Source organism: Pseudorca crassidens, chromosome 17 (assembly GCF_039906515.1).
Source record: "Pseudorca crassidens isolate mPseCra1 chromosome 17, mPseCra1.hap1, whole genome shotgun sequence".
NCBI lineage: Eukaryota > Metazoa > Chordata > Mammalia > Artiodactyla > Delphinidae > Pseudorca > Pseudorca crassidens.
In genome coordinates, this window is record NC_090312.1 from 37,266,069 (window position 1) to 37,293,487 (window position 27,419).

The 27,419-nt window shown below is 39.4% G+C and overlaps 3 protein-coding genes across 13 annotated transcripts in view; 2 read left to right on the forward strand and 1 right to left on the reverse strand.

The window, feature by feature from the left end:
- POLR2K (RNA polymerase II, I and III subunit K) lies at nt 1-26,821 on the reverse strand. Of its 6 annotated transcripts, XR_010936242.1 has the most exons (7): nt 26,506-26,821; nt 3,623-3,733; nt 3,280-3,427; nt 2,028-3,092; nt 1,289-1,357; nt 860-980; nt 145-200 (listed from the first exon to the last, which is right to left on the reverse strand). XR_010936242.1 is itself a non-coding variant. In XM_067711639.1 (4 exons), the coding sequence occupies exons 2-4, from the start codon at nt 1,347-1,349 to the stop codon at nt 178-180; spliced, it is 177 nt and encodes a 58-aa protein (XP_067567740.1). In that variant the 5' UTR covers nt 1,350-1,357; nt 2,028-2,178; the 3' UTR covers nt 1-177. The 6 variants fall into 6 exon arrangements, 4 of the variants coding, with proteins under 4 accessions (XP_067567740.1, XP_067567742.1, XP_067567739.1 ...); XR_010936241.1 differs by having other exon boundaries at nt 2,028-3,427; XM_067711639.1 differs by lacking the exons at nt 3,280-3,427; nt 3,623-3,733; nt 26,506-26,821 and having other exon boundaries at nt 1-200; nt 860-952; nt 2,028-2,178.
- FBXO43 (F-box protein 43) lies at nt 6,854-18,989 on the forward strand. Of its 2 annotated transcripts, XM_067711635.1 has the most exons (5): nt 6,854-7,372; nt 9,572-11,060; nt 13,300-13,402; nt 17,389-17,592; nt 17,687-18,989. In XM_067711635.1, the coding sequence occupies exons 2-5, from the start codon at nt 9,589-9,591 to the stop codon at nt 17,933-17,935; spliced, it is 2,028 nt and encodes a 675-aa protein (XP_067567736.1). In that variant the 5' UTR covers nt 6,854-7,372; nt 9,572-9,588; the 3' UTR covers nt 17,936-18,989. The 2 variants fall into 2 exon arrangements, with proteins under 2 accessions (XP_067567736.1, XP_067567737.1); XM_067711636.1 differs by lacking the exons at nt 17,389-17,592; nt 17,687-18,989 and adding an exon at nt 15,451-15,836.
- RGS22 (regulator of G protein signaling 22) overlaps nt 26,771-27,419 on the forward strand; it is a 165,950-nt gene continuing 165,301 nt past the window's right edge. For all 5 annotated transcript variants that reach the window (XM_067711622.1, XM_067711624.1, XM_067711623.1 and 2 more), the window contains exon 1: nt 26,771-26,944. In XM_067711622.1, the coding sequence (XP_067567723.1) occupies nt 26,920-26,944 (25 nt within the window). In that variant the 5' untranslated portion in view covers nt 26,771-26,919. The remainder of the gene's footprint in view (nt 26,945-27,419) is intronic.

Here is a 27,419-nt window from a genome sequence, read left to right on the forward strand (position 1 = left end):
TAACTGAACAAAAATATCTTTATATAAGCTATTAATAGATACCTAAATACAATATGGTTTTTAAAATGAAATCATGTGTATACAGTTGTATTCATAAAGTACACTAATCAAAAGCTATATGACAACATTAATAGCAAATCCAAATCCAAATGAAGACATTCCTCTGTATTTCATCTTTCATCGAGCATCAAAAACCACCACTATACAAAAACTGAGTTAAGGACAAAATAAGTACATCAAAATTATATTAAAAATTTAATACTTCCAAGTCACTTTCTCTTTGCAATAAGCTAGTTATTTAATCTAAAATGCACAAAAGAATGAAGTTCACTATTTACTATGATAATTAGAAATGAACTAAAAAAATAAACTATTTTAATTATTAGCCCCCCCCATGATACGAGACCAATGCACCAAGAAACACTAAAGCAGTGTTAAAAGTGATAATTTAGTGATCTAAAAAACACTGGTAGTTACTACATAACAATTTACTCTCAGTCTTTCAGCTAATTTGTAAGCCTCACTTATTCCATTAGGTAGCATACAAACTCAATATCTGTATTTCTCCTTGTATCATTTAGTTTGCCCATAAACTGAAGCTCAAGAATGAGTACTTATATACAGAATCCCTGAAAAAATACACTTATGAAAGCCAAAATCAACTAGTATTTAGATTATTTAGTATATGTCTATACGTTGGAGTACTGGTCCATGAAAGTGCTAATCATGCCTTTTGTTTTTTTGGTAAGTAATCCAAGTTGTTACCATTTTTACCAGAAATTAGTCTTTGACTATCAAACCATGCATTATTTTTCACTTCCTCTTATCTCATAGTCATAAAGCTTAGTTAGAAGGATACATCTTTTAGTCCTTTTCTTGTACATTATTCTGTATCCACATTCTCTGCAACGGATTGGATCCCTTGATTTTATTTCATTTTCTGTGTGACATTCTAGAAACAAAACACGTTTATTCAATGCCTAAAAGAGAAATATTACAGACGAGCAAATTATCTTAAGCATACTTTTCACCCAAAGCACTAAAATATAGTATACTCAGTCTCAAGGGTATGTTGCCATTACCAACATATTAAGGGAGAAAGAAAAAGAGTGGCAGACAATGCATTTTTCCTAGGAAAGAAAATGAAATCTTAATAAGAGGATTTTTTTAAAGATTGTTAAAGTTGTTCTGCTTTCTAACTTTAAAGATGACTCATTTAAGCCAAAGATAAATGCAATAATTTTTTTAAAACTGAGGTGAAATACTCTTACTTTTGCGTTACTCTTACCTCCACAGATATATATCATTGGCTGCTGCTTTGGAGGTTGAACGTCCTTCTGGGTGTCCATTGTTGTCCCTGAAATCACAGACTCAAATATTTAATATCTCAAATGGCGTCCTCACAAATCTAACCAGGCCTCATGTTTCTCGGAGAAAGCTAAAAAGGTCCCAATTCCTAATCTGTGCTTTTTTCAAATCCTATAGGTGGGTCTAAGGAACGAAACAAAAAAAACAACGTATTGTGCATTTACCCCCAAACTGGACACAGTAATAAACACTTTACATATGTCATTTCAATTATGCATGCTATTTCATTATAATCTTTACAACAATTCTAGGAGGTATTACTCTTATTTTACAGATGAAGGAACTGGGGTTTAAAGAAGTTAATTTGGGCAGGATTATTCATCTGTTAAGAGTCAGAGATTTAGATCTGACTGCAAAGCTCGCGTCTTCATTTAACACAAGTTCCAAACTTTAGCAAGAGATTGCCAAAAAACTGTATCCCTCAACAGGAGAACATGCGAACCGAAGATAAGGGAAGAACAAAGAAATAACTCCCAACAGCTAAAACGCCAACAGCTAAAGAGGCAAACAACCCAACAGCTAAAGAGGCAAAGGCCTAACAGCATCGACTCTATCCCCAGTCTCTCCCGACTCTAACCCCACACCAGACCTGTTTAGCCCCTAGCGTCTTTCCAGTTTTGGCCCAAATACCCACCCCCCCCAATCCGCCAATTACCTACCCACGCAACACGGAGAAACTTCCCTGCTCCTCCGAACAGATTCCGCCTCGCCGCTGTATGGCAGCCAACTTCCGGCGCTGGCTTATGACGCAAGCGGAGTCCCCGCCCCTTCCGCCCCAGGTGTGGCAGAGAAAGCCGAATTGAGTACAGGTGGTGAAGCTGGTTTGTTTTTTTTAGTTTGTTTTTTTGTGTTTTTTTTGCGGTACGCGGGCCTCTCACTGCTGTGGCCTCTCCCGTTGCGGAGCACAGGCTACGGACGCGCAGGCTCAGCGGCCATGGCTCACGGGCACAGCCGCTCCGCAGCATGTGGGATCTTCCCGGACCGGGGCACTAACCCGGGTCCCCTGCATCGGCAGGCGGACTCTCAACCACTGCGCCACCAGGGAAGCCCAGCTGCTGCTTTTTCTGTATTTCAGACTCCGGACAAAAGTGCTTGTTTCGGTCTCACCTGTTTTCACTTTTCAGGGAAGTAAAGCGTTTTAGAAGCTCCTCAAGTCGAAGGAGGTTTGTTTCTCTGACATATGAAGTCGGTAGAAAGTAACACTTTTCCAGAAGGGCAGAGGGTTAGAAGAGAAACCCAAGTGAAGTGCTCGTGGAATCCTAGGCTGACCGTTACTCCGAGGAACGTAGAAGAATCGGCTCCACCGCTGATTTCCACGTAGAAAAGCACTTTTCAGATTATGCATTTCCAGTCGTTTGATACCTGTGCCGGGGCAGTGGAGCAGCCGCCCCTATCCTTCCTTAGAATCATTTCGTTTTTGCTTTTCGCCCCTTTCTCTCCTAGGCTCCCGTCATCCCTGTAATCCCCTCCTTTTACTCGTTTTAAAGCACAGGTGGGCTTGCGGGCAGCTATGCCAATTACTCCCACTTAAAGCTAAGGGATTTAGGTAGTGGTAGCTGTCCATTGACCCTCCTTTCATCCCATGTATTAATTCCTCCCCAGAAGAACAAAACGACTTGTCCAGTGGAGGCGTGTTCTTTCAAAGATCAAAATTTTAGTGAGACTAGTAACAGTTGGGTTCACAACATTTGCATTTGTTTGCTTCTTTCACAGCAGGTATTTTACTTATATCACGAGAGAGAAGAAAATGAAGTTATTAAAATTTAGAAACTAACCAGTTGTTAATAACTATTTTAGTTAATCTGAGAAGCAGGTTTCTTTCTGCCCAACATGCACTACTTTGGTTTTTATTAAGCAGGCTATACCGCTTTTCGGTCTTCCATCCAGCAACTTGGGAACCTTGAGCCTCACCTTTCACTTCCAGAAGGAATTCCAACTGGTTGCACCTCCACAGACCAGCCTGAGAGATTTAACTCGATTTTCTCAGTCTTCCTAGCTGCCGATTTTTAAATTTCCAGGAAACACAGTGGACTGTCCTGCTTCTTTCTCCACAGATAGGCTAAGATAGAACATAAATATTTTAATCATCAGCTCTCTTACGAAATACCCCTCCTCTTAACCAAAGGGAAGAGGTAATCCAATAGAACAGTCAAAATTAGCTTCACTCAAGAAATACTAGGTAAAACCATTGTCATGATAAGAGAAAGATTATGGAGTGATCCAGAAAGTGTAACTTTAATCATTGCAAACTGACCTGGGTTCTGACTATGCAGCTTGAGGTTATCAAGATGATGCTGGTACATAACACAGTTTGTGGAGATCAGAATGAATCAACACATGTAGAATACAAATGGGTCCTGGAACCCTACAGAGGGTCAGGGTAAAGACAAGTTATAGCAAGGAGATCCAGAATTTCAACAAGAGTTCATGTCGAGGCTAGTTCCCAATGCAACATTCTCTTTCCTATCAGCAGGAACCAGTAATTTTAGGATCATTTTGGAGCATGGTCTGTGGACGCTGTTATCAATGGTGACAGCTAACTTTTCTTGAGCATTTGCTACGTGCCGGACATCATCGCATTGCTCTCTCTTAATGAGGGCATTTGTTTTGCCAACTTGGATACTAGTGTTTTTAAATGCTTACATTGCAATAATATGGTTATGGAGATGCAAGTTACTATTTTCCCCCTGAGTATCTGTTTTCCTTTTTCTTGATCATACTCATTTAAGTATACCTGCATAGCTTGACTATCATGGTGATGGAAAACCCTTTCAGTATGTTTTCCTGGATGGTCTCCAAAAGAAGCGTTAGCTCTGTGGAAAACATATGGGTTTTAGAATTCTGAGGTCAGTAATGAGATTACACCCAATCCAGAAAGGGAAGGGAAAAGGCCAAAGACTGTGATGTGTAAAGAATAGGAAAATATAGCTCAGTGGCTTACATTTGCGGTATATGAGTAAAGCTAGGGCAAGCTACATGTAACTAGGTGTCTTTTTGCCATTTTTGGGGTGGGGAGGGGTGTAAAATTATTCTTCGAGTGAATAGAAGGGAGTTATGATACATTCTTTTACTCTTCAGTTGTAACAAAATATCTAAAGAAAAATTACTAGAGAAAGAGAAAAGGGCAATGTTTAATCGTGTTTTGGGGTCATGTGGCTTTTATTTAACCATAGGCAAAATCCCCTGCCCTGTTTACAGTGGAGTGGGGAGCAGACCTTACACAAAGTAAGTAAATAATACAGTATTTTATAAGGTGATAAATTATATGGAGAAAATTCAGGAGAGGAGGCTTGCAAGTGCTGGGCAGGGAGTGGCAAAATAGAGGCTTGATTGTAATAGAGACTGGTTTGAGGACCTAGAAAGGACACTACTCATTCTATCTGAACGTGTGAGGGAGGTTTCAGGGAGGTGCCATCTTGAAGAATGTGTAATTCACCAATTCCTTGCCTTAAGTCCTACAGGTACCACAAACGTAACAACCTCGCACTAAATTCATCTTTTCTCCCAAACCTGTACTCTTCGCTCCTCACCCCCTGCTGCATGCAGTTCATTCAGCCAACTGAATCAGGTGTAGGTTCTTCTCCACCCCCATTATCTTCCAGAGTAATGCAGTAGTTTCCTAAGCCACCCTCACCTCTCTTCCTTCTGTCTTCCATTCTGCCACCAGAGTGGTCCTTCTAAAATGTCCTACATTTCCTGGGACTTCCCTGGGGGTGCAGCGGTTAAGAATCCGCCTGCCAGTGGGGGACAGGGGTTCGAGCCCTGGTCCGGGAAGATCCCACATGTTGCGGAGCAGCTAAGCCTGTGCGCCAAAACTACTGAGTCTGCGCTCTAGAGCCCATGAGCCACAACTACTGAGCCCGCGTGTCTAGAGCCTGTGCTCTGCAACAAGAGAAGCCACCGCAATGAGAAGCTTGCGCACTGCAACGAAAAGTAGCCCCCACTCACCGCAACTAGAGAAAGCTCGCGCGTAGGATAAACTTCAGACTCTTAATGTGCATCCAAAACTCTCCACGGCTTAGCTTCTTCCCCTTGTCAAGAATTTTCTTTGCCCTTTCCTCAAACCAGTCTTAGTTTCCAGCTGTAACAAATTATTTGTAGTTTCTCTAATGTGCCCAACTGTTTCAATTTTCCTGCTGGTACATTTTGTTTCAAGTTTAGAATCACCTGTTATCTGTCTTTAAAGATGCTACCCTTCAATCAAAATCCACCTCATATCACAGTCTATATAAAGGTAGCTCTGCCCACTCTTCCGCCGTAGATTTAGTTGATCCCTTTTCTTTTGTGTTACTACCATTCCTCTACTATAGCACTTACACCAGTGAGCCCTTCAGGGCAGTAACTGCGCCATTCCATCTTTGTATTCCCAGTACCTAGCCCAATAATTGGCACATAGTCAGAGCTTAATCATTGTTAGTGAGTTTGATTTTGGATATATGGCATTTAGGATAACTGTGGGGCATCCACATGGAGAAATGTTCTGTCGGAGGAGAGTGGTAGCAGTGGCTGTTACTGGCTTTAAAGTAATCCTTTTAACTCTGAATGAGAATTATGTAAGCACAGAATGGTAAAGTAAGAAAAATGTTGGGTAGGACGCCCATTTAGGGAGTAAGTAGAGGAAAAGAAGCCAGAAAAAAAGAATTAGGAAGAAGTTGCCAAGAGCAGAAGGATGGAGCCTGGCACATAAAACATCCCTTTTTAGATGCCTAAAAAAACAAGCATAATGATGTCTAGAGATGCTGTAACCAAGTTAGTCAAACCTTTCAGACTTTATCCTGTGTATAGCTGAACTTCTAACCTAAAATGAGTCATTCTGTTTGTAACCTGCTTTTCACGCTTGATTTCATTTCCGGAAACATTTTCAAGTGAATGTTTTCCTACATTATTTTTAATAGCATCCCACTGTAGGACCTGTTAACTTTTCTATACAGTGTTCCCCAAAGTTAAAATGGGGAGGGGAGAAGAGCCTATCAAATTAGGAAGCCCTCATGGAGCCTCGGAGGGGTGTGGGCATGGAGGGATGGGAAAGCGAGTACAGACTTCCTCGGGCGGAGGCTGGGCCGGGGGCCTGCGGGTCGCGGGGCCGCCGGCTGGGGCGCCGCGGAGCGAGAGGAAAGGGCGGCGCGGGGCGGCGCGCAGCGGTTACTCAGGGCGGGCCGTTCAAACCGAAGGAGGGAAACGTGGCGGCCCCACACGAAGCTGGCGTGGGGGTTGCCATAGCCTGGCGTCGCTGAAGGCAAGGCCGCGGCTCCTCCCCTGCGCTCCAGAGGCAGCCGCCTCGGTCCTCGCCCGCCCGTCGACCCCGTGGGTGCGGCCGCCCCGGGTCTCCAGGTGGGCGGGAGCGGGGGACGCCAGGTGTGTGCGGGCTGGGCGGCCTCCGGGCTTCCCTGGCCCCGCGACCGCTCTCGCTCTGCTTCCTGGGTGCCGGGACTAGAGAGGCGCCCCGACGCCGTTCACTTTCCCCTCGCTCTGCTCCAGGAGACGGCCCACCCTCCCTCAGCCCGTGGGTGGCTTCCTGGGCCCTGGGGCCAGGCCGGGCCTCCCTCCGACAGCCTGGCCTGGGGAGGGTCCGCGGAGGGATGAGAGGCCCGATTGACGCCTTGCGGAGACCGTTAACCACCCACCCGCCGACTGCTCCTGGGGGAGGAGATGACCGCGCTGCAGCTTACACTGCATCTCAGAAACCCCAATTTGGGAAGTTTCCTCCATTCCAAGGCTAGCTGGAGAAAACAAAGATATTAAAATTACTGTTGTCCGGAAAGCTGGAGGAAATTCAAAATGATTTAGGCCTTTTCAAGTGTTAGAACTAATCCCTGTAGCATGTACTTCACGTATACAAATTTTAGCCGGTATCGTGCTACTGCACGTTTTAATGAATTGTTCAAATTAAAATTTTCTCTTTAAGTGGTATTACTTTGGCACGAATTTTAAAGGCAGAGTGAGAAATTTCCTTTTTTGGAAGCCTACATAACGTTGACGTCTAAGAACTCAAGCTTTACTGATGGTAAGATTTTACACTTTAACAAATGAAGGAAATTTGGTTATAATTTGTTATCATATTGTAAGTACTTCATTGAGTTAATCAGTTTTTTGTTTTTTTTTAAGAGCGCTATAGAGATAAGTGTTCTCAATCCTTATCAGGAGTCTGGTTTTAAAAAACGAATATTGAAGAGGCTTGTTTGATTCATCAGTGAACTGTTGAATCAGTAAAATTGAACAAGTCAACAGGCGTTCCACGATTTTGCATAAATAATTTTAAATTTAAAGTTTGAATAACCACATTTTGTTTGAGACCAATGTCTTGGGTTGAAAATGATGAAAGGTGAAAAAAATGATGACATCAGAGAAAGCACGGTGGAAGCAACTTCAAATGTGTAGATGAACAGAAAAAATTAGGAAGTTTTTTGTATGTTTAAAGCAACCGGTTTATGGTTTTTAGCAGGGAGAGGATGATCTCTGCACCCCTACTCTTGTTTCTAACAATTTGCCTCTCAGATTCCCAAATTCTAGCATGGTGAGACACCTAGTGGTGAAGTAGCAGAATAGTTACATTTGTTGCAACTTTAAAAAAAAAGGCTGGGACCTAACCTTACCAAATGAGTGAAAACTGTTAACTTAATAGAGTGATTCTCAGAGAGGGGGAAATATTCGTGGATGGAGGTGTAATTTGAAAACACATTCTATCTTATTAACTTAATATTTTGAAAACAAATTGTTTAAAAATAAAATATGAATTATAGAAAGCAAAGTTTGATAATTTTGGCTGGTAAGCATGTACGGAAGAGAGCAGTGATTGTCACAATCTGAGGGAATCTAAATCAGAAGAGAACATGTGTGAGATTTACCAAAATGGAATATAGGTTTTAAAGACTGAAAAACACCTAGATACTTTGCCCAGTAATAATGATCTCCTAATGATCATTACACCATAAAGAAACTATTTGGTTTTGTGGTTATTGTAGCAATTTTTTTAAGCTCATTCATTTACATATTTAACTGATGTAACTTAAGCATAAATAAATTACTTTCCCATTATACTCAACTAAAATACATCTTCCCAGGATCTTTTTAATAGAGAAGAATCGTGTACTTGGCCTGGAGAAAACTTTGAAAGAATGACAATTTTCTTAGTGTCCCTTGAATAGTCTGCAGAAATATATGCTATGATAACTTTCTTATCTTTTCTTCTTATACTTTGAGCTAAGATGTAATTCAAGTTTCCACAAAGAAGGAATGCAATGATAGAGTTGAAAAGGTGAAAGAGTAAAGTATTTCCTTAAAAACAAATGAGTGAAGTATTTCCTAGTGTCATTCCTTACAAATATAATAACTGAATCACATTTCTTCTTTAAGGAATATACTTGAATTCTTTATTTGCAATTTCAAGAATATTATAAAGGGTGGGTTTCCCCCAAATAGAAAATATTTAGAAGATGAGGCATGAATGAGTATAACTTGCCAGGTTTGACATGGCCGTGTATCTGTGGGGCAGGGGTTCATTTTGGCTAACTCAAGAATGTGTTAGTAATTTATTAGTGAGCCAAAGAGTCTTTGCAAAGGTGAAAGTCTGCCAATTTAGACCTTGTGAATGGTCAGGAGGACTGAGTTTCTGAGACAGGCCCGTGTTACAAGTATAAATGACATTATCCTAGAGTTGTTTAGCCATATTGCAGTTTAATCTAGTGGCAGCACTTACATGACACATTTCCCAAATACATGTTTAAAAATCAGCATATAGTTTTTTTTTTAAGCAGCTTTATTTACATCGCAAAATATCGAAAGGAAATATCCAACTGACAAAATATAGGTCAGCACAAATAAGCTAGAATATTAAAACTACAATAATGTACTTTAGCGCTGTAAAAGTCATAAAGTAATAAAATCATCTAAAAATGATGCCATGAGATTTTTTTTTTCTCAAGTGTAGTTCAAGAAAATATTTGTGCATGGTGCCTAGACTATGCTTAGTCAGGTAATCTGTGAATATTTATTTCCTGGAAATTTTGGTCTTCGCGATGTTAAAACATTGTTTTATGTAAGAGACACATGAGTATAGTGTAGAGTAATTTGTTTTTTAAAGTAACTTTTTTATTGCCATACAATTTTCCATTATTATTTGTGCTCATAACAAGTAATGTATTTTGGTGTAAGCCGCCAGACTGTTCATTTCAAAGGAAGAATAAAATTTGTTTTCACTTTGTAGAAACAGAGATTTTGAAGATGTCAGAAAGGCATTCAGGTCAAGCTGGCACTGGAGCAGGAAATGAGGTGGACTCTCCTATTGTCAACAACAAGTCGTCCAGCTTTGGAGACTTTTGTTCCACATCTTCATTTCAAGATAGTGGCTACAGTGAGCTGTTAAAATCGTGCAGCTTTGATAATACAGATAAAGAATCATTTGGAAAGAAAGAAAGAGGCTCAACTTTAATCCGTGAACATCCTGAAACTTCAAGTCTGGCCCTAACACATAGTTTAGAGTCTCCCACTCAAAGAAAGAGATTTGTCTTCCCCAGGAAGGAAAAGGATAAAACCCCAGACCTTTGTGAAACTCCTAAAGTCAGTGGAAAAAAATTTTTACTGCGCAGAAGATTGGATGTATCTTTCTCTCTTCTAAAGGGGGACTTTGAATCACAAAATAGTTCTCTCGAAAGTAGTACAAGCCAAGTTCCCAATTTAGAAAAAAATATTCCAAGCAGTGCTTCAGGTTTCCCAAGGCAAAATAATTTTAGTTCTTTAGTTACTAGCACTTTGAAAACAGAAGAAGCGACTTCCAGCAGTCAAAAATTGAGACTTAATTTTTCTCAACAGAAGACGTCCACAGTTGATGATTCCAAAGATAACTGTAGCCTATTTGAAGTTGAATGTATATCTCCAATTCAAGGCAATAGTTTTAAAGACTCTATCACACATGACTTTAGCGACAGCAGTCTGTGTATTAATGATGAGAATACATATCCTGAACTTCTGGGCTCTTCGGTCAGTGGAACAACTTGTGGAACAGATGAGGACATATTTGTGACTCCAATAAGTAATCTTGTAGCAAATGTTAAATTTAATGTAAGTCAAAGGCTTTCTCCTTTAGGTGAAGTGAGACGCAATATTTCAACACCTGAAGACAGTGGCTTTAACTCACTTTGCTTGGATAAATCAGAAGATTCCCTCACTGACCAAGAGGGCTCTTTCCAAGAACTGCTTCAGAAACATAAGGGAACTCTCAAAGTCAGGGACACGGTAAGAAGATCAAGGCGTCTTGGAAGATTAAGAAGACTGTCCACCCTTAGGGAGCAAGGCTCACAATCTGAGACAGAAGAAGAAAAGCAGCCCAACCTCTCTGGCTCTGAATCAACACCAGTGGCCACTTCAGACATCTCAGAGAGTCAGCCAAGCAGTGACAATAAGAGTGGGGATTTGAGTTTAAGCTTTAAGAATTTATCAAAGACCCCAGCCTTGCAGTTAGTGCATGAGCTCTTTATGAAAAGCAAAAGGAAAAGACTCCAGCAAAGCGGTGCACATGAACTGTTAGAAGAAAGGGACGGGGGGAAAATAGCTGTACTACAGCGTGTACTTGCAGGCCTGATTGGCAAGAAAATGGGTATAGAAAAACTGGACATCTTAACAGAATTAAAATACAGAAACTTAAAGCATGTTCTTGCTATGGTTTTAGATTCCTTGGCTGCAGAAAGCCTATGCAGGTAAGAAATTTTTTTTTTTCTGAAATAAAACTGCCTTTTATCACTTTTTTTTTTAAGTTGGAAAGCTTTTCTGTTAGTTGAGTACTTTTTTTTGAAATTTTGTTTTAGCATCTCTATCTTGGATACTTTATATTTTGTCAAAGGTGGTTTAGTGAAATTCTTCAGTGTCTCAGAAATTTCACAGAAATTTCAGTATACTGAATGTCGCTTCATAAGTAAAGAGAAACGAAGTCACATATATAGGAGTATTGAGGGTAGGAACTAGAGTTACAAGACTAAAGAGAAACTGTGTTTATACTGGCAATTTTGCGAAGTGCAGGACTATCAGAAGACAAGGCCCTTGGGAATGCCGTGACCAGGAAGGAGGGAAGCCATGTGGAACAGGATTTTTGTAAGATCATGGTTGGGGAAGGACATGCAAGAGAGTTAGTGAGCCTCTTTTTCCATAGGTATGTGTGAAGAGTTGGGTTCATAGAATCCTTACTCTTTTATGGCCCCTGCTTCTATTAAAACCCTTCTTCACCTTTTCCCCATAAATTAAGTGTAGGCTATTGTAGAGAATCGTAGAATCTCATAGCTGGAAGTCTTCTGAAATGTCTAGTCCTATCATGTATTTTGCAGATGAGAAAACTGAGCTCCAGAGAAGTGATCTGCCAATGGTCACTCAAGGAGACAGAAACAGATCCAGGTCTACAGCTGAGCCCTCTGATTTCTAAGCCCATATTTTCCCAAAACTCTTATTAAGGTTTAAGTCCTTTCAGAATAGCCTTGATCAGGAATGTCTTTGGTGTAACCCAAGTAGGATGATAAGCAGATTAATGGCCTACATACATGTGCCTTTAAAAAAATGTTCAAATGAGATAAATTACTTGTTTAAAAAAATAAGGAGATGGCTGCGACATAGGAATTTTATTTTTATATGCTGGAGTATTTGGATACAGACCAGTTAGAATTAAAACTTGGGTGACTCTGCTCGCTTGTAGGAACAAATGATATTCAGTCATATTTCAATAATTGCCTTTGCTGCCATCCCTCTAGATTTATAGTATTTGTATTGCAGAGTGCATGTATAATCTTGGCAGCGCTTATTCTTGGTAATATGAGAAATTACGGTAAGTTGAAATAGCTGAGGCAAATACCCAAACATGTATTTCATTTCTTCCCCATTAATGAGTGACTTTCTGCCTATATCTCTCCATCTATCTGATATAAGGCACATGTATCGGCTTAAGGAGAGGCAATGGCAATTGAAGTGGCCACGGTAACTGGAAGAATAGTAGTGTTGACAACTCAACTGTAACCTGGGGCCCTCCATAACCTTCTCCTGACCTCATTCACTTTGAGTGATTTGTTAAGTTAAAGTAATAAAAAAAGACCATATTAACAGTTGCAGGATTAGCTTTTCTTTAATAATGAATGTAGTCCAAGTTATTGATAAATAAGCAATCACTAGACATAAATTGTGTTTTTCTTTAGCTGCTTTAGTCTTATAAACTTTGGTTTATAAAATAGGAACTTTGTAGTGCTACCCACAATAATGTTTATTACAGCTGACCCTTGAACAGCCAGAGATTAGGGGCGCTGACCCTCTGCCATGCAGTCTAAAAATCTTTGTATAATTTATAGTCAGCTCTCCATATCCGAGTTTCCTCCGTATCCGCGGTTCGGCATCCCTGGATTCAACCAACCAGTCTGTGTAGTATTTACTACTGAAAAAATCCACCTGTAAGTGGATCCGATCCACAGAATTCAAACCCATGTTGTTCAGGGATCAACTGTATTTGGCACTTAGTACTTCCAATAAAGGACTGATTGCTTTTGTGTTTATTTAATCAAAGTGACAGAAATTTGTTAAATACAATAATAGGAGAAATTTATAGAATCTCTTGCACTACGGTTGATAATCATTTGCTGCATGTCATGTTCCAAATTTTTAATCTTAGTGTCATGTCTAAGTTAAATCCTCTTAATCAGCCTCACAGTGGACTCATTTGGGTTTATATGACACTTTGTTTTTTCCTTAACCATTTATGTGATAGTAATCTGTCAATATGATGCTGGCATATTTTAATAGGTATTCTTTCACAACTATGCAGATCAAGTCATATTTTTAATGTAAAATTTTAGCTTTAAATAAACTATCCAAAATCTTTTAAAATGATTTTTTCTTATTGTCATGTATGAAAAATATTAATTCTGTGGAATATATACAATATAAGGACTGATCTTTTTGTTACAGTATTTGGAAAGTGAGCAAAAATTGGCGTGAAATTATTATTCAAGATAAAAAAGCAAATCAGAGGAGGAAATTTCATATCACACAACTGAAAACAGATACTGAGGTAATGTATATAATACTATTCTAAAATGGATTTGTATAAATATCTAATAATCCCATATGGCTGGACAACCTCATTTGGTTTTCCTGCTATCTTTTAACCTTTCCATTTACCAACATTGACTCATAAACTCTTTTTTTGTTTGTTTTTGGCTGTGCCACGTGGCTTGTGGAATCTCAGGGATTGAGCCTGGGCCACGGCAGTGAAAGCCTGGAATCCTAACCACTAGGCCACCAGGGAACTCATGCACTCATAAACTCTTTATTTTTCCCAAACTCCATCTCTACCCAGTGCATCAGTGGAGTAGCCTAACTGACATCAAGAACATCTTACTGGGTTTTGTTGTTAAGTGTGTATGCTGTTAGCAGTATTTGAATACCATTTGAATAGGATATGCTGGACCCTATTCATAGTTAGACATCCTTATAGCATTTTCCCATCCAGTCTTTTGAGTAGATACTACATGCAGTTGCTCAGATTACAATGTGAACATTTGTGACGTGATCCCTTGCTTTCCTGGCACTCATACCCAGTGCCAGTGGGTGATACCCAGTGAGTGATAGTTACAAACAGGGGATTACAGTACAGGTGTGTTAGAGGAAGCCTAGAGTTCTCTCTATTGAACATTTAAAAGGAGTGGGGATCAAGAGGAGGAAAAAATGCATCTCAGCTGAGAGCTGAATAACGAGTTAGGGAAAGTGTTTCAGCAGAGGGAATAGCATATATGGAGGCCTGGAGGTGAGTGAGCATGGCAGATTGGTACTTGTAAGACATCATAAACTTGTGCTCTCTTGAAGATTTGAGGTCCAGCTTTGAAGTTACAAGAAAAGTTTTACAGAAGCTGATTAATTCTTTCTGGGGATACTACTTTGTATAACAGGCATCTGATGACTCTGGCACCCATATTTACTGTATATTCAACTTTTAGACCTTTCTTAGGCATCAATACCAAAAGAAACTCTGAGAATTAACTTTCTTATTCTTGTTCTAGTAAAAAGTGTTTAATAACATAAGTAAATTTATAATTTGGTGAAATATAATAACTGAGATGAAGCATGGTATAAACTAATATGAACACCTAGATACAGATTGGGGAGTTTCTCATTCCAAGGAAATATTAGGGACCGCTATTAACTAAAGTATTGACTTTCTATTTTATTTGAAGAAACGTTTTACCTTCTCACCTATAATAATCCTTCACGACTGACTCACGGCTCTAGGCTACTGCTGCAGCTGCTGGCTCTGGGAGCTTATAATACTGAAGATATAAATTTCCTTCTTAACTTATCTTTTTAGAGTGGCTCCCTACATGCTAAGGACAGACCAAAAGCACATTTTTAAGCAAGTACCCATTAATATTAAACTTTTAGCTCCATGTACTCTTTACATCCTATGTGGAAGAAACATGTTGTATTGGTAAGCCTTTGGGTAGTTCTAGATAAAGCATTCTACCCTCATATCCTAGCCACCAATTTTTTTTTAACTTGGTTTCTTAAAGGACTGTACTTTTTCCTTACTTGAGTATTTTCCTTTATTCTGATTTGCTTTAAATTTTTTTTTCAGTAGACACAGTACATGGTTTAAAACATCAAATTGCACTTTAAGGCTTATAAGAAAGCACATATTCTCCTGCCCTTCCTACTCTTGATTCTTGCCCCATCGAGGCAATCACTTTTTAGTTGTTCCTTTTGATATTTACCTCCATATTTCTGAATGGCATGCCTTTACTGCTGTTTCTTCTTTTGTTTTTTTCTATAGAGGGACTAGGTGAGTTCTCTAACCTCTCACCACTACCTATCTACCCACCTCTCCCTCTGAAGTCCTTTCTCCTATCTTATGAATGTAACTACACCATTGTTTGGGAGCAAATTAGAATTAGGTGCTGACATTATTAAGACTGCGTTGAGATTCTTATGACTTTTTGACAGCTGTGACATGTAGTACAGTATGATTATACCTGTTATACCTTTTTTCCTCAGAGTTAATAATTGCCCAGTTTCTTTCTTTTCTTCTTCCTTTTTTTTTTTTTTGCTTATTGTTTCTCTATACAGATCCCTGACTCATCTCCTGTTATCCGCCAGAACTGGAAATCTCCTCTTAACTCTGAATGTATCAGGTATTCTACTTGTTCCCTCTTTTCCTCAGAGACATCCTTCCAGATGCCTTTTGCCCTCCTCTTCTGAAATGGACTGGTTGCTTTCTACCTGAACTATCCTAATGTATATCATTAACCAAAACAGAAAAATTATAAAACAAAGTTGTTTGGTGGTTTTCCTCATACTTGTATAGTGTCACTGAAAGCCCTTTATATGTAAAAATTAAAACGCACACACCAGCTATGTGTGATAGGATCTCTATTTAATCTGTTTGCTTTGCAGCAGTGAGAATGACCATTAAAATCAGAATATCACACTTTTTCCATCGAATTTCTTAATTTACTGTAGTCTTCACTGTTTTCTTATAATCATGGAAATGAACATCAGTAAGGTGACTCCCCTGTCACATTTAACTATATTCTGGTAACGTGATGGAGATTATATTTTGAAAAATGTTGGTGCTCATGAATGCGTGCCTTTGTTGACTGCTTGACCTTATACTGTTCAGAGATAGTAGCACACATTTTAAGCTCCAACAGGGCAGGGATTCGACTGTTTTATTCACTCGACGCCTAGTAGATGTTTTATGAATGTTTGTTAAATGAATGAATGTTTCTTCTGTGGATGAAATTTGCTTCAACAACATATCTCTATTCATTTTTTGGTGCATGCAGCATCACTGTGTTTGCCAACTGCATCGAAATCCAGTGGGTGTCTTCTTTTAGTATGCTCTTGTGTCATACGCTTCTAGCTTAGGCTGCAAATCATTTATAAAGTGTAACATAAAGAGATGTATTGAGTCCTTGAATAAGTTCAACTGTATTAATTCTAATTTCTGAAAACAAATATTCATCCATCACACTTATGCATATGTTGTTAAACTGTTAATGGCATAATTTTTCATGGCCAGCTAACTTCATTCCTATACTTATCCTACTGTCATTTCTCATATTTTTAACTCTCCCCATTTAGGAGCCAACTCTGGCAAAAGGAGACTATCAAGGGAGAGGAAACACAATTATAGTTGGACACTTAAGGAAATTCACCTGTAGTACATTTTAATTTGATAATTGGTTACAAATGCCAATTTGTTAAAAAAAAAACTTACTATTTTTTCTCATTCCCAACCTTAACAAAATAGAAGGCTATAAGGATTATTCATTGAAAATATTTCTTGGCTAAATATTTGAGTAATGTGGAAATCCAGTTCAAATAAGAGACTTTTTTTTTCTCCTTTTAAAATATCAAAGCTGTTTAAAACTCAAGTGTAAAAATTAATCAAGCATTGCAAGTATCTGGTATTTGTATAAACCAGCCAAACAAATTGGGTTTCATGGTCTAACCAGGCCCATTATTTTTCTGACATGCGGCTAAGGTAAGAAACCTTCAAAGAATTCCATGATGTCCCATAGTAAGCTTTGATTCACCTCCTCTTACACCTTGGCCTAAAAGGGGACTTGGTAAACTCTGATCTGTGGGCCAAATCCTGTCCATCACCTGTGTTTTTAAAGTAAGTTTTATTGGAACACAGCCCTGCTCTTTTCATTTACATATATCCATAGCTGTGTTTGCTAAAACAACAATTAAGTAGCTTGTAACTATCTGGTCCTTTTCAGGAAAAGTTTGCAAACCCACGCTCTAAACAGAAAAATAACCAAGCATGCAAACTTAAAGCTAGCATTTATTGTCTTAATTTTTTCTTTTTCTTTGACTTTTAAATGCTAGATGAGAGGGTTTTTTCTTTTTTTTCCCTTTTTTTCTAAAAAGGAAAGGTTTAGGGAGAAAATTCCAGTAGTGTAAAACCACTTCCAAACATTTAAATACATGTGCATCAGAAAGCTGTCCTGGAACTTTTGATATTACAGTGTTGACCCCTCTTGTCTTTTACCACAGGGGGCTATATTAAATGTTGATGATGCTGCCACTCGGCTCCATCTTTTAAATCGATCAGCTTTAAGATCTGTGCAAGCACAGGCTAGGACACCAGGTTTTCAGAAAGAACAAGTTTCAACATTTTCTCCCTGGGGAGAAGTTTTGACACCTATAGCGAGTTCTTCTGTTACTCACTTAAGTAGTAAACAGGAAGAATATGTTAAGGTGAGTATCATAATTATTAAATATTTACAGAGTTTGAAATAAAGCAATTCTCTATGCGAAAATGGAAGATTTAGTTTGTGTGCTTTTACTACAGGTTGCCAAAACACTTTTTATTGATGAAGCATTAAAACCTTGCCCAAGGTGCCAGTCCCCTGCTAAGTACCAGCCTTATAAGAAAAGGGGACTATGTAGCAGCACAGCCTGTGGTTTTGACTTTTGTGTGTTATGTTTGTGTGCTTATCATGGGTCTGAAGAATGTAGTAGAGGAGCAGCAAAGCCAAGAAATAGAAAAGATGCTCTTCCAGGAAGTGCCCAGAGTAAGAGGAATTTAAAACGCCTCTAAAGAGACTTCACATATAAAAGAAGGATTCCCTCTAAGCAACATTTTGTTTGGCTTAAAATTATGAATATTTTGAAAGCATGCAAGTCTTCCCATCAATGACAGATGATGATTTATTTCCTACTTTGTATATATTGTGATCCATGTCATTGTATGTTTTCTTTAAAGTAGTGAGCTTTGAAAAAATCTTATTTTACAATGTCATTTTTACTCATTTTAATAATTTAGTGTTTTTAAATAAAGAATTTTCAGTGTTATATATATGTATTTAACTGTTTCATGTAACATTTAAAAATTGTGCATTTCATCACTATGTGTTGAAATGTTCTTCGATTACTTTTCAAAAGTAGTTTTCCAAATAGTATTAAAAATTCTGAACTTGAGATAGATGGCCTTATAGATTTCAAAATCTTTGAATATTTGACTGAAATGAAATGTAAATAAAATGTTTTCAGAAGTTCTGTTGAATTTATAATCTCAATCTTTCTCTTAATTTAATTAATGTCATATTTGGGCAGACTTCTGGTTAAATAAAATTTACTTAATATTGGTGACTAAGATGTAAAAAGTAAATTATTAGATATATGTGGTTATTCACCATGAGAGTCTTAGGTAATAAACACCCATAAGTCACACGTAAGTTTCCTTTACCTTGTTACACATGAAATTGTCAGTCAGTAGTGCAATGTAGAAATCTGGAATCCTATCTCTGGTCCATGAGGAGGCACTTTGTATACTGCAGTCACATTGCCCTCTCAGTGTGTCACATTTGTCATCTTATGGTTGCTCAGTCCATTAAGAAAGTAGTATTTTATTTCACTCTGGTGGTGAAAAAGAAGATTTTACCACATTTAGTTTTAGAAATCAATAATCGACATGTGTTCCTCTCTACTGAAGGAACTGTTAAACGATGGAAGTTCAATTAAAAAAAAAATTTCTGGCTTTAAATTGGGATGAGTATTGTAATAAAGTCAATATGAGTGAAATAGTATAAGGACTTAATACCACATATTTAAATGAGTTTACAATAAAAATAAAACTTTCTGAAGACAAAAGATCAGAGTAGAAATTCAAAAGTTAATGAGTGAAGCTAATTCCAAGCTTCTTATTGGTAGGTTTTACATTTGTGATGAGTTCAAGAGGTAGGTAGGTTAACTGGAAGAAAATCATATGGTATTCATGAATAACTTTATTAAAGTCTCCAGATATCCAGAAAATAATCATCATTATTCTAATTGTTGTAAATTATTATGTATTATAGTAACTGGCTGGTGCAGCTACCCTAGCCGTATGTTCCAATAGCGTCCTGTGCTTCCTCTGTCGTGGCACTTAGTTTCACTTTGCTTAACTTGTTTTTTAATTTTCTTTCCTCATGAGACTGTAAGCTCTGTGAAGGCCTGTCATATTTGATTTAAATACCGTTGTATCCCTAACACCTAGCCTGGTACCAGGCAAGCAGCAGGTGCTCAGTAAATATTTATTGAATGAGTGGATTTTTTTTAGTGCTATCAGTGTTAACTTTTTATCCAAGTAAACCATTATAACGCTATCCTAATAATTTGTTAATTTTTAATGCTTGATTTCATTGATTAATGCTTGATTACATGAAAAAGTAGAATCTAAATGATTTCTTAAATTGATTTTAAACGTGTAATCTAATCAATAGATTTGTTTGGTCTACTCACTCTTTTAGCTGATTTTTCTTTAACTAGTTAGGGTGTAATGCAAGGAATACTAGGCCAGGAATCAAAAAGCCTGGGTTGGTATCCTGAACTACTTACTAGCTGTGCCCTTATGCAAGTCACTTATTGATTCTGAGTATATTTCTTTAACTATAAATAAGGGAAGTTAAAAGAAATGATGTATTGTGAAATTACCCTGTTAACACCAATCAGTGTTACTACACGTTTGGCTGTATGTGAATACAATAAAGTGAAATAACATTTGTGGGGATAGAGCATATGATCTTGATATCATTAACACTATGCTGAATGAAACTGTAAAGTCAACCTCTAACCTGCTTGTGAAAATTGTTTGGTTGGAAAAAAAATTCAACAAACAATTAATTGAGCATTTGCTATGTCCAGGCACTGTTCTAAGTCCTTTACATGAGTTAACTCATTTATTCCTCAAAGCAACTCTATAATGCAGTTATCATTCCTTTTTTTTATCAGGAAACCAAGAATCAGGTTAAATAATCTAAAATCACACAGATAGCAAGTGTGGGGAGCCAGGATTCTAGCAGAGGTAGTCTGCCACTTGTATGTGACAAAACTCTTTGCAGAACCCTTGTTGATAAATTCAAGATGCATATAATTACCATGTCTTTAATGGAAGATTGTTTTGCCATTTAAGAAAAATCTTTTGGTATACCAGGAAAAAAATTCTAAGTTAGAACAATTATGCCTGAATAGAGTAGTTCCTTAGCTCATGAGTGGCTTAAACAACTATCTCATTTGATAAACTAAATGAACTGCATGAATACAATTATCTTGAGAACTCAGTTCCAGAGGAAGGCCACTGGTTCCATCCCAAGGTCTGTGTAATCTAAAGATACAAGGCATGAAGACAAGAATAAGTATTACCACATTCCAGTAATGACTACATTCTTATAGGTTCTGATTATTGTGTGAGAGTAAGTAAGAAGAAGAAGCTCACCGATCATTTCTTGATGGGACTACTCAGTTCCCAAGATTCCAAAACAAGAAAGATGATTAAATTTGGCACTTTATTCTTCTGTTTCACTTCTTAATGAAGACATTAGGAAAATAATTAGTATTAATTCTGGGGAAAACCAATAAATTCTTTACCTTCTACTGATTTAGGATAACAGTCTCTGTCGTTTCCCCCTATTGTGTGCCCCCCTTGCAGCCTTGCTAGCAAGTGGGCAAGAATATTCTATTTGACTTCTACTTGATTCCAGGAATGATGGATATGTTTTTATTTTGACCCCCTAGTTTGGAAAAAAATGGTGATAAACTTGTGATAAGTCATATAAAGTGAAACAACACTTTAAGAGCTATCTGATCATTTTATTATAGCATTTCTACGGGTGAAAATAATAGATTTTAAAATCTATTCCAGCTATTTTAAAGGCTTAATAAGGTCTTATGGAATTCTTATCAATAATTTAATGGTAGAAGTACTACTGAGAAAACTTTTTTTTTTTTTTTTTTTGCTGTACGCGGGCCTCTCACTGTTGTGGCCTCTCCCGTTGCGGAGCACAGGCTCCAGACGCGCAGGCTCAGCGGCCATGGCTCACAGGCCCAGCCGCTCTGCGGCATGTGGGATCTTCCCGGACCGGGGCACGAACCCGCGTCCCCTGCATCGGCAGGCGGACTCTTAACCACTGCGCCACCAGGGAAGCCCGAGAAAACATTTTTGATACTTATGTAGCACTGCGTAAAGCTAAGTTTTTTAAATTACCTTTCCTCAATTTACGACACAAAGCAAAACCGTCAAAAATTTATGACTGAAAAAACTACTGAACATTTCTACATTTGATCTCTTATGTTCCTGGTTTGCATTAAGTTACTTATATGGATTTATTTTAAATTGTGTCTCTTAAAAATAGTATAATATATTAAAAGATGGAAATAAAATACCCATTATTGTTTCTGTGTGGAGGAGGGTAAATATTTCAAAGCTCACACTAAACATTCCACAAGGGGGCACCAAAGACTCATTTATGGTGATTTTGGCTCACCTTCAAAAAAAAGTAAATTTAGCTTTTATATATTTGATATTGATGTGGTGTGACACTGCCAGATAGGGGAAATGTTCCTTGACTTAATTTTTAAAGGGTATATAGAATAAATTTTGGTAATAGTTGTTACTAAGAGTTGGTAATTAAAATACTTTAGCTGACTTACAAGAGTGTACTGTTTTCCGGGATGACTTTTAGCAGAACACCTTGTTGGCGGCTGGGTCCGTAACTTGGCCATCTGTGTTCTCTTGCCCAATGGCTCTGCCATGCTGGCTCCTTCATCACAGACTGTGGAGCCAGAGGAGTGGAAGGAGCAGTAGAAACATGGAGGTGAGTGCTGATTATGAATGCTGATGGCATGCTACCAATTTTTTCCCTCTGGAATTCTCATTTCTGCAGAAAGATGGTGCTGGTTCAGGTCATAATCACATCCTGCCTAGATTCTGCTCAATGCCTCCTAACAGGTCTCTTTGCTTCTACTTTCTGCCCATCTGACTCTGTCCTAGTGTCCATTGCCAGGTTATTTGTACTAAAACATGGCTCCAATTATGTTGCTTCCTATTAAAGATGTGGCAGAATTTAGGATCTCCTAATGGTCCTAACTTTCTAGCAATCTCTCCCACCATTCCACTCTACACTTTCTTCCAGCCAAACCAGACTCCCTTACTGTTTTCTAAACTCCCCCTGTGCTTTCTCCTGCTTCTTCTCTCTCTTGCCACTCTAAATCCCATCAAATCCAGCTAATCCTTAGTTTCTTTCCATGAATCATTTTCTTTTTTTTTTTTAACATCTTTACTGGAGTATAATTGCTTTACAATGGTGTGTTAGTTTCTGCTTTATAACAAAGTGCATCAGCTATACATATACATATATCCCCATATCTCTTAAACCAAACAAATAAGAAACCCACTCATTGTGCGTGGTGACATTGGTCTGCACCTTGCTTTTTCCTTATCTATCTCTTTTCCTTATCTATCACTGATACAGAGCTGCCTCATTCTTTTCACTAGCTGCCTGTGGTTGTACCATAATAGAACCCAAACCCGTCCAGATGGACAAATAGGTTGTTACTGAGCTTTTAGTCTTTGTTTTCTTTTTTAAAAATTTTTTAATTTATTTTTTTATACAGCAGGTTCTTATTAGTCATCAATTTTATACACATCAGTGTATACATGTCAATCCCAATCGCCCAATTTATCACAACACAACCCCAACCCCCGCTGCTTTCCCCCCTTGGTGTCCATACATTTGTTCTCTACATCTGTGTCTCAATTTCGGCTCTGCAAACCTGTTAAATCTGTACAATTTTTCTTTTTTTTTGGAATTTTCAACATTTATTTATTTTTTACATCTTTATTGGAGTATAATTACTTTACAATGGTGTGTTAGTTTCTGCTTTATAACAAAGTGAATCAATTATACATATACATATGTTCCCATATCTCTTCCCTCTTGCATCTCCCTCCCTCCCACCCCTCTAGGTGGTCACAAAGCACCGAGCTGATCTCCCTGTGCTGTGCGGCTGCTTCCCACTACCTATCTATTTTACATTTGGTAGTGTATATATGTCCATGCCACTCTCTCTCTTTGTCCCAGCTTCCCCTTCCCCCACCCCATATCCTCAAGTCCATTCTCTAGTAGGTCTGTGTCTTTATTCCTGTCTTACCCCTAGGTTCTTCATGACCTTTTCTTCCTTAAATTCCATATACATGTGTTAGCATACGGTATTTGTCTTTCTCTTTCTGACTTACTTCACTCTGTATGACAGACTCTAGGTCCATCCACCTCATTACAAATAGCTCAATTTCGTTTCTTTTTATGGTTGAGTAATATTCCATTGTATATATGTGCCACATCTTCTTTATCCCTTCATCCGATGATGGACACTTAGGTTGTTTCCATCTCCTGGCTATTGTAAATAGAGCTGCAATGAACATTTTGGTACATGACTCTTTTTTGAATTATGGTTTTCTCAGGGCATATGCCCAGTAGCGGGATTGCTGGGTCATATGTTAGTTCTATTTGTAGTTTTTAAGGAACCGCCATACTGTTCTCCATAGTGGCTGTACCAATTCACATTCCCACCAGCAGAGCAAGAGTGTTCCCTTTTCTCCACACCCTCTCCTGCATTTATTGTTTCTAGATTTTTTGATGATGGCCATTCTGACTGGTGTGAGATGATATCTCATTGTAGTTTTGATTTGCATTTCTCTAATGATTAATGATGTTGAGCATTCTTTCATGTGTTTGTTGGCAGTCTGTATATCTTCTTTGGAGAAATGTCTATTTAGGTCTTCTGCCCATTTTTGGATTGGGTTGTTTGTTTTTTAGTTATTGAGCTGCATGAGCTGCTTGTAAATTTTGGAGATTAATCCTTTGTCAGTTGCTTCATTTGCAAATATTTTCTCCCATTCTGAGGGTTGTCTTTTGGTCTTGTTTATATTTTCCTTTGCTGTGCAAAAGCTTTGAAGTTTCATTAGGTCCCATTTGTTTATTTTTGGTTTTATTTCCATTTCTCTAGGAGGTGGGTCAAAAAGGATCTTGCTGTGATTTATGTCACAGAGTGCTCTGCCTATGTTTTCCTCTAAGAGTTTTATAGTGTCCGGACCTACTCTTGGGTCTCTAAACCATTTTGAGTTTATTTTTGTGTATGGTGTTAGGGAGTGTTCTAATTTCATTGTTTTACATGTAGCTGTCCAGTTTTCCAAGCACCACTTATTGAAGAGACTGTCTTTTCTCCATTGTATATCCTGGCCTCCTTTGTCATAGATTAGTTGACCATAGGTGCATGGGTTTGCCTCTGGGCTTTCTATCTTGTTCCATTGATCTGTGTCTCTGTTTTTGTGCTAGTACCATATTGTCTTGATTACTGTAGCTTTGTAGTATAGCCTGAAGTCAGGGAGCCTGATTCCTCCAGCTGCATTTTTCTTTCTCAAGATTTCCTTGGCTATTTGGGGTCTTTTGTGTTTCCATACAAATTGTGAAATTTTTTGTTCTACTTCTGTGAAAAATGCCACTGGTAGTTTGATAGGGATTGCATGGAATCTGTAGATTGCTTTGGGTAGTATAGTCATTTTCACAATATTGATTCTTCCAATCCAAGAACATGGTATATCTCTCCAATTGTTTGTATCATCTTTAATTTCTTTCATCAGTGTCTTATAGTTTTCTGCATACAGATCTTTTGTCTCCCTAGGTAGGTTTATTCCTAGGTATTTTATTCTTTTTGTTGCCACGGTAAATGGGAGTGTTTCCTTAATTTCTCTTTCAGATTTTTCATCACTGGTGTATAGGAATGCAAAAGATTTCTAATAGGCTTCTTAACCTCTTTCCTACCTGTGTTCCTCTCACAGCTTTCTCCATCTCCAATGATTGCAACTCCATCCTCCCAGCTGCTCATGGCAAAAAACTTGGAATTATTCTCAACTACTTTCATTCCAACATCCACTTTGTCAGGGAATCATCTTGGCCCTACCTTTAAATATATGCAGAATCCATGAGTCCATCTCAAACCTGTTACTCAAACCTGCTACTACCCTGCTCTGAGCCACCCGCTCTTGCCTGCTACTACCTGGCCCATCTGCATTCGCTATACAGCACCCAGAGTGATCATTTTCAAATAAAAGTAAAATCGTGGTACTTCTTTGTTCAAACTCCTATAGCTTGTGTTTCACTCAGAATGAAAGCCAGAGTCCTTACGAGGGCCGACAAAGCCATTGTTGATTTGTTCCCTCACGCATCCCCTTCCTGTTCTCCTCACTAGTCTCCCTTGACTTCATTTGGCCCACTGATTCTGTTTGGCCAAGGTAGTGGTTTATTGCTTTATTTTTTTGTCTTTGCCTATGTACTGCTGAAGAGGAAATAAATATAACTAAGCAGGTGTTACGGTTTCTCGCAGTACCAGCACCCCTTGTCTTACTCCTTGTTTGCTTAAGCACTCACACACCTGCAGGCCCTAGGAGGCAAATGTGGAGCCACTGAGGGTTTCAAGTAGGTCAGATTTGCAATTGGATAATTTTGCTTTCAGCATGGAGAATGGACTCAAGGGGAACTCCACTGGAAGCAACGGCCGAGAGACAAGTTAGGAAGTATTTTACAGCAGTCCAAATGGCAGCCTGTGCTAGGACTCTGGTTGTTAGTGGGAAAGGAGAGAAGATTCCAGATTCCAGATTCCAGAAATACTTCAAGGTAGAATTGGCAGGACCTAGTGCTTGGGTGAATATGGTGTTTCTGGCTTGAGTCACTTGGTGGAAGAAGGTATCGCTTACTGAATATGGGATTTATGTAAGAAGATGAAATTTGAAAATAAGAAATGGGAAAAAATGTGAATTTCCCTTTGGACATTTTGATTTGGGAGCATCCAAGAAGAGCTACCACGGGTAGAAACTGGATTTAGGATTCTCAGGTTCAGGGGGAGAGGTCTGGGCTGGAACTCTGAGTTAGCCACGACGTTGCTAGAAACGCTCACTTTTTCCTAATTAGAGGTATTGGTTTTCTTTTTTCAAATTTCACTCTTCACTTAAACTCCTCTATCATAACTTTTCCGGGAACATACACTATGGGCAACCTCAGTATATTGTCCCCTCTTCATGATTCCTTCGGTAATTTTAAAATCTTAGCTATCTTGAGAATTTGGCTGCCCTAACCGATTGGAGGAAAAGTGTGAGGAAAATCTGGTTCCTAAAGCACGTGAATATTTAACTTTTTATACAGGCATTCATAGAACTGAACGCGCTCAAGAGCTGTGTGTGGCGAGTACTCCCCCTCCTTCGGTATCTAGAAAACTCTTCCCTTCCTTCCTCGTCTTCCCAGGACTAGCCAGAGGGTCCTCCATCCCCGCACCCGCTCGGAGCCGGTCTTTTCTTACTGTGGACGGTGTGGGCGGAGCTTGTGCGGGAGCTTGTGCGGGGAGAGCAGGCCTGAGCAGCAGTCACCACAGGAACGAGACCCCCAGCTAGTTCGGGCTCTGAGGGCGATGCGTCTCCAGGGCCCTAGCGGTGGCAGCGCCGGGGTCTGGGCGCCCGTCGTTCCGCGGCCGTTGGCGGCGAGGCCGGCCCCTGGCCCGAAGGAGGACGGGCGGGGGCAGACGGCGTACTTTCCTCGGCACCGGGGGGCCCGAGAGGCGCGTGACTGCCCGCTGCTCGGCGCCCGCATTGTCTCAGCTCCATAGCAACTCGGGCCGGGCGGGGCCACAGCGGCCGGCGTAGTCCGGGGCCGCGCGCCGCTCCGCGTCGTCATCCGTTCCCGCACGGCTGACGGGGGCGCGGGCAGCGGCGGCGGCATGACCGAGAGGCGGCTCACCGCCGGTAGGTGGGGCGGCCGGGGTCGGTGTCGGGGCCGAGGCGCGCGGGCCGCTGCTCTCGCCCGCGGGGCGGCCCCACTGCGCACCGCCTCTGGGTTTCCTTCTCTGCCCGTGCGTCCCGTAGCACTGGCTCCAGAGTTCTCTCACCGCATTTTGTAAGGAATTTAACCCCTCACCCTTTTCCCAGTGCTTCGTTGGCCCCGTCCTGTTTTATCTTGCTTAATTCTCCGTTTTGCAGCGGGAGTAATGGAGGCCTCCGTCTATTAAGGTTAACTCCAGGGTCACAGTCAATTAGTGACCAAGCTGAATTCCAGAGGCCTTTCCTCCCCACTTCCACCTTGAATTCCAACTTAAAATTCAGTCCATGTGCAGAAAATGAACAGAGGGCCAAGATTCTACTGAGCTTGCCCACGTATAAAGCTGGGCTAATTGCTGTCTCAAATTATTTCATTTACTTTAAAAGGAAATCAGATTTGAGT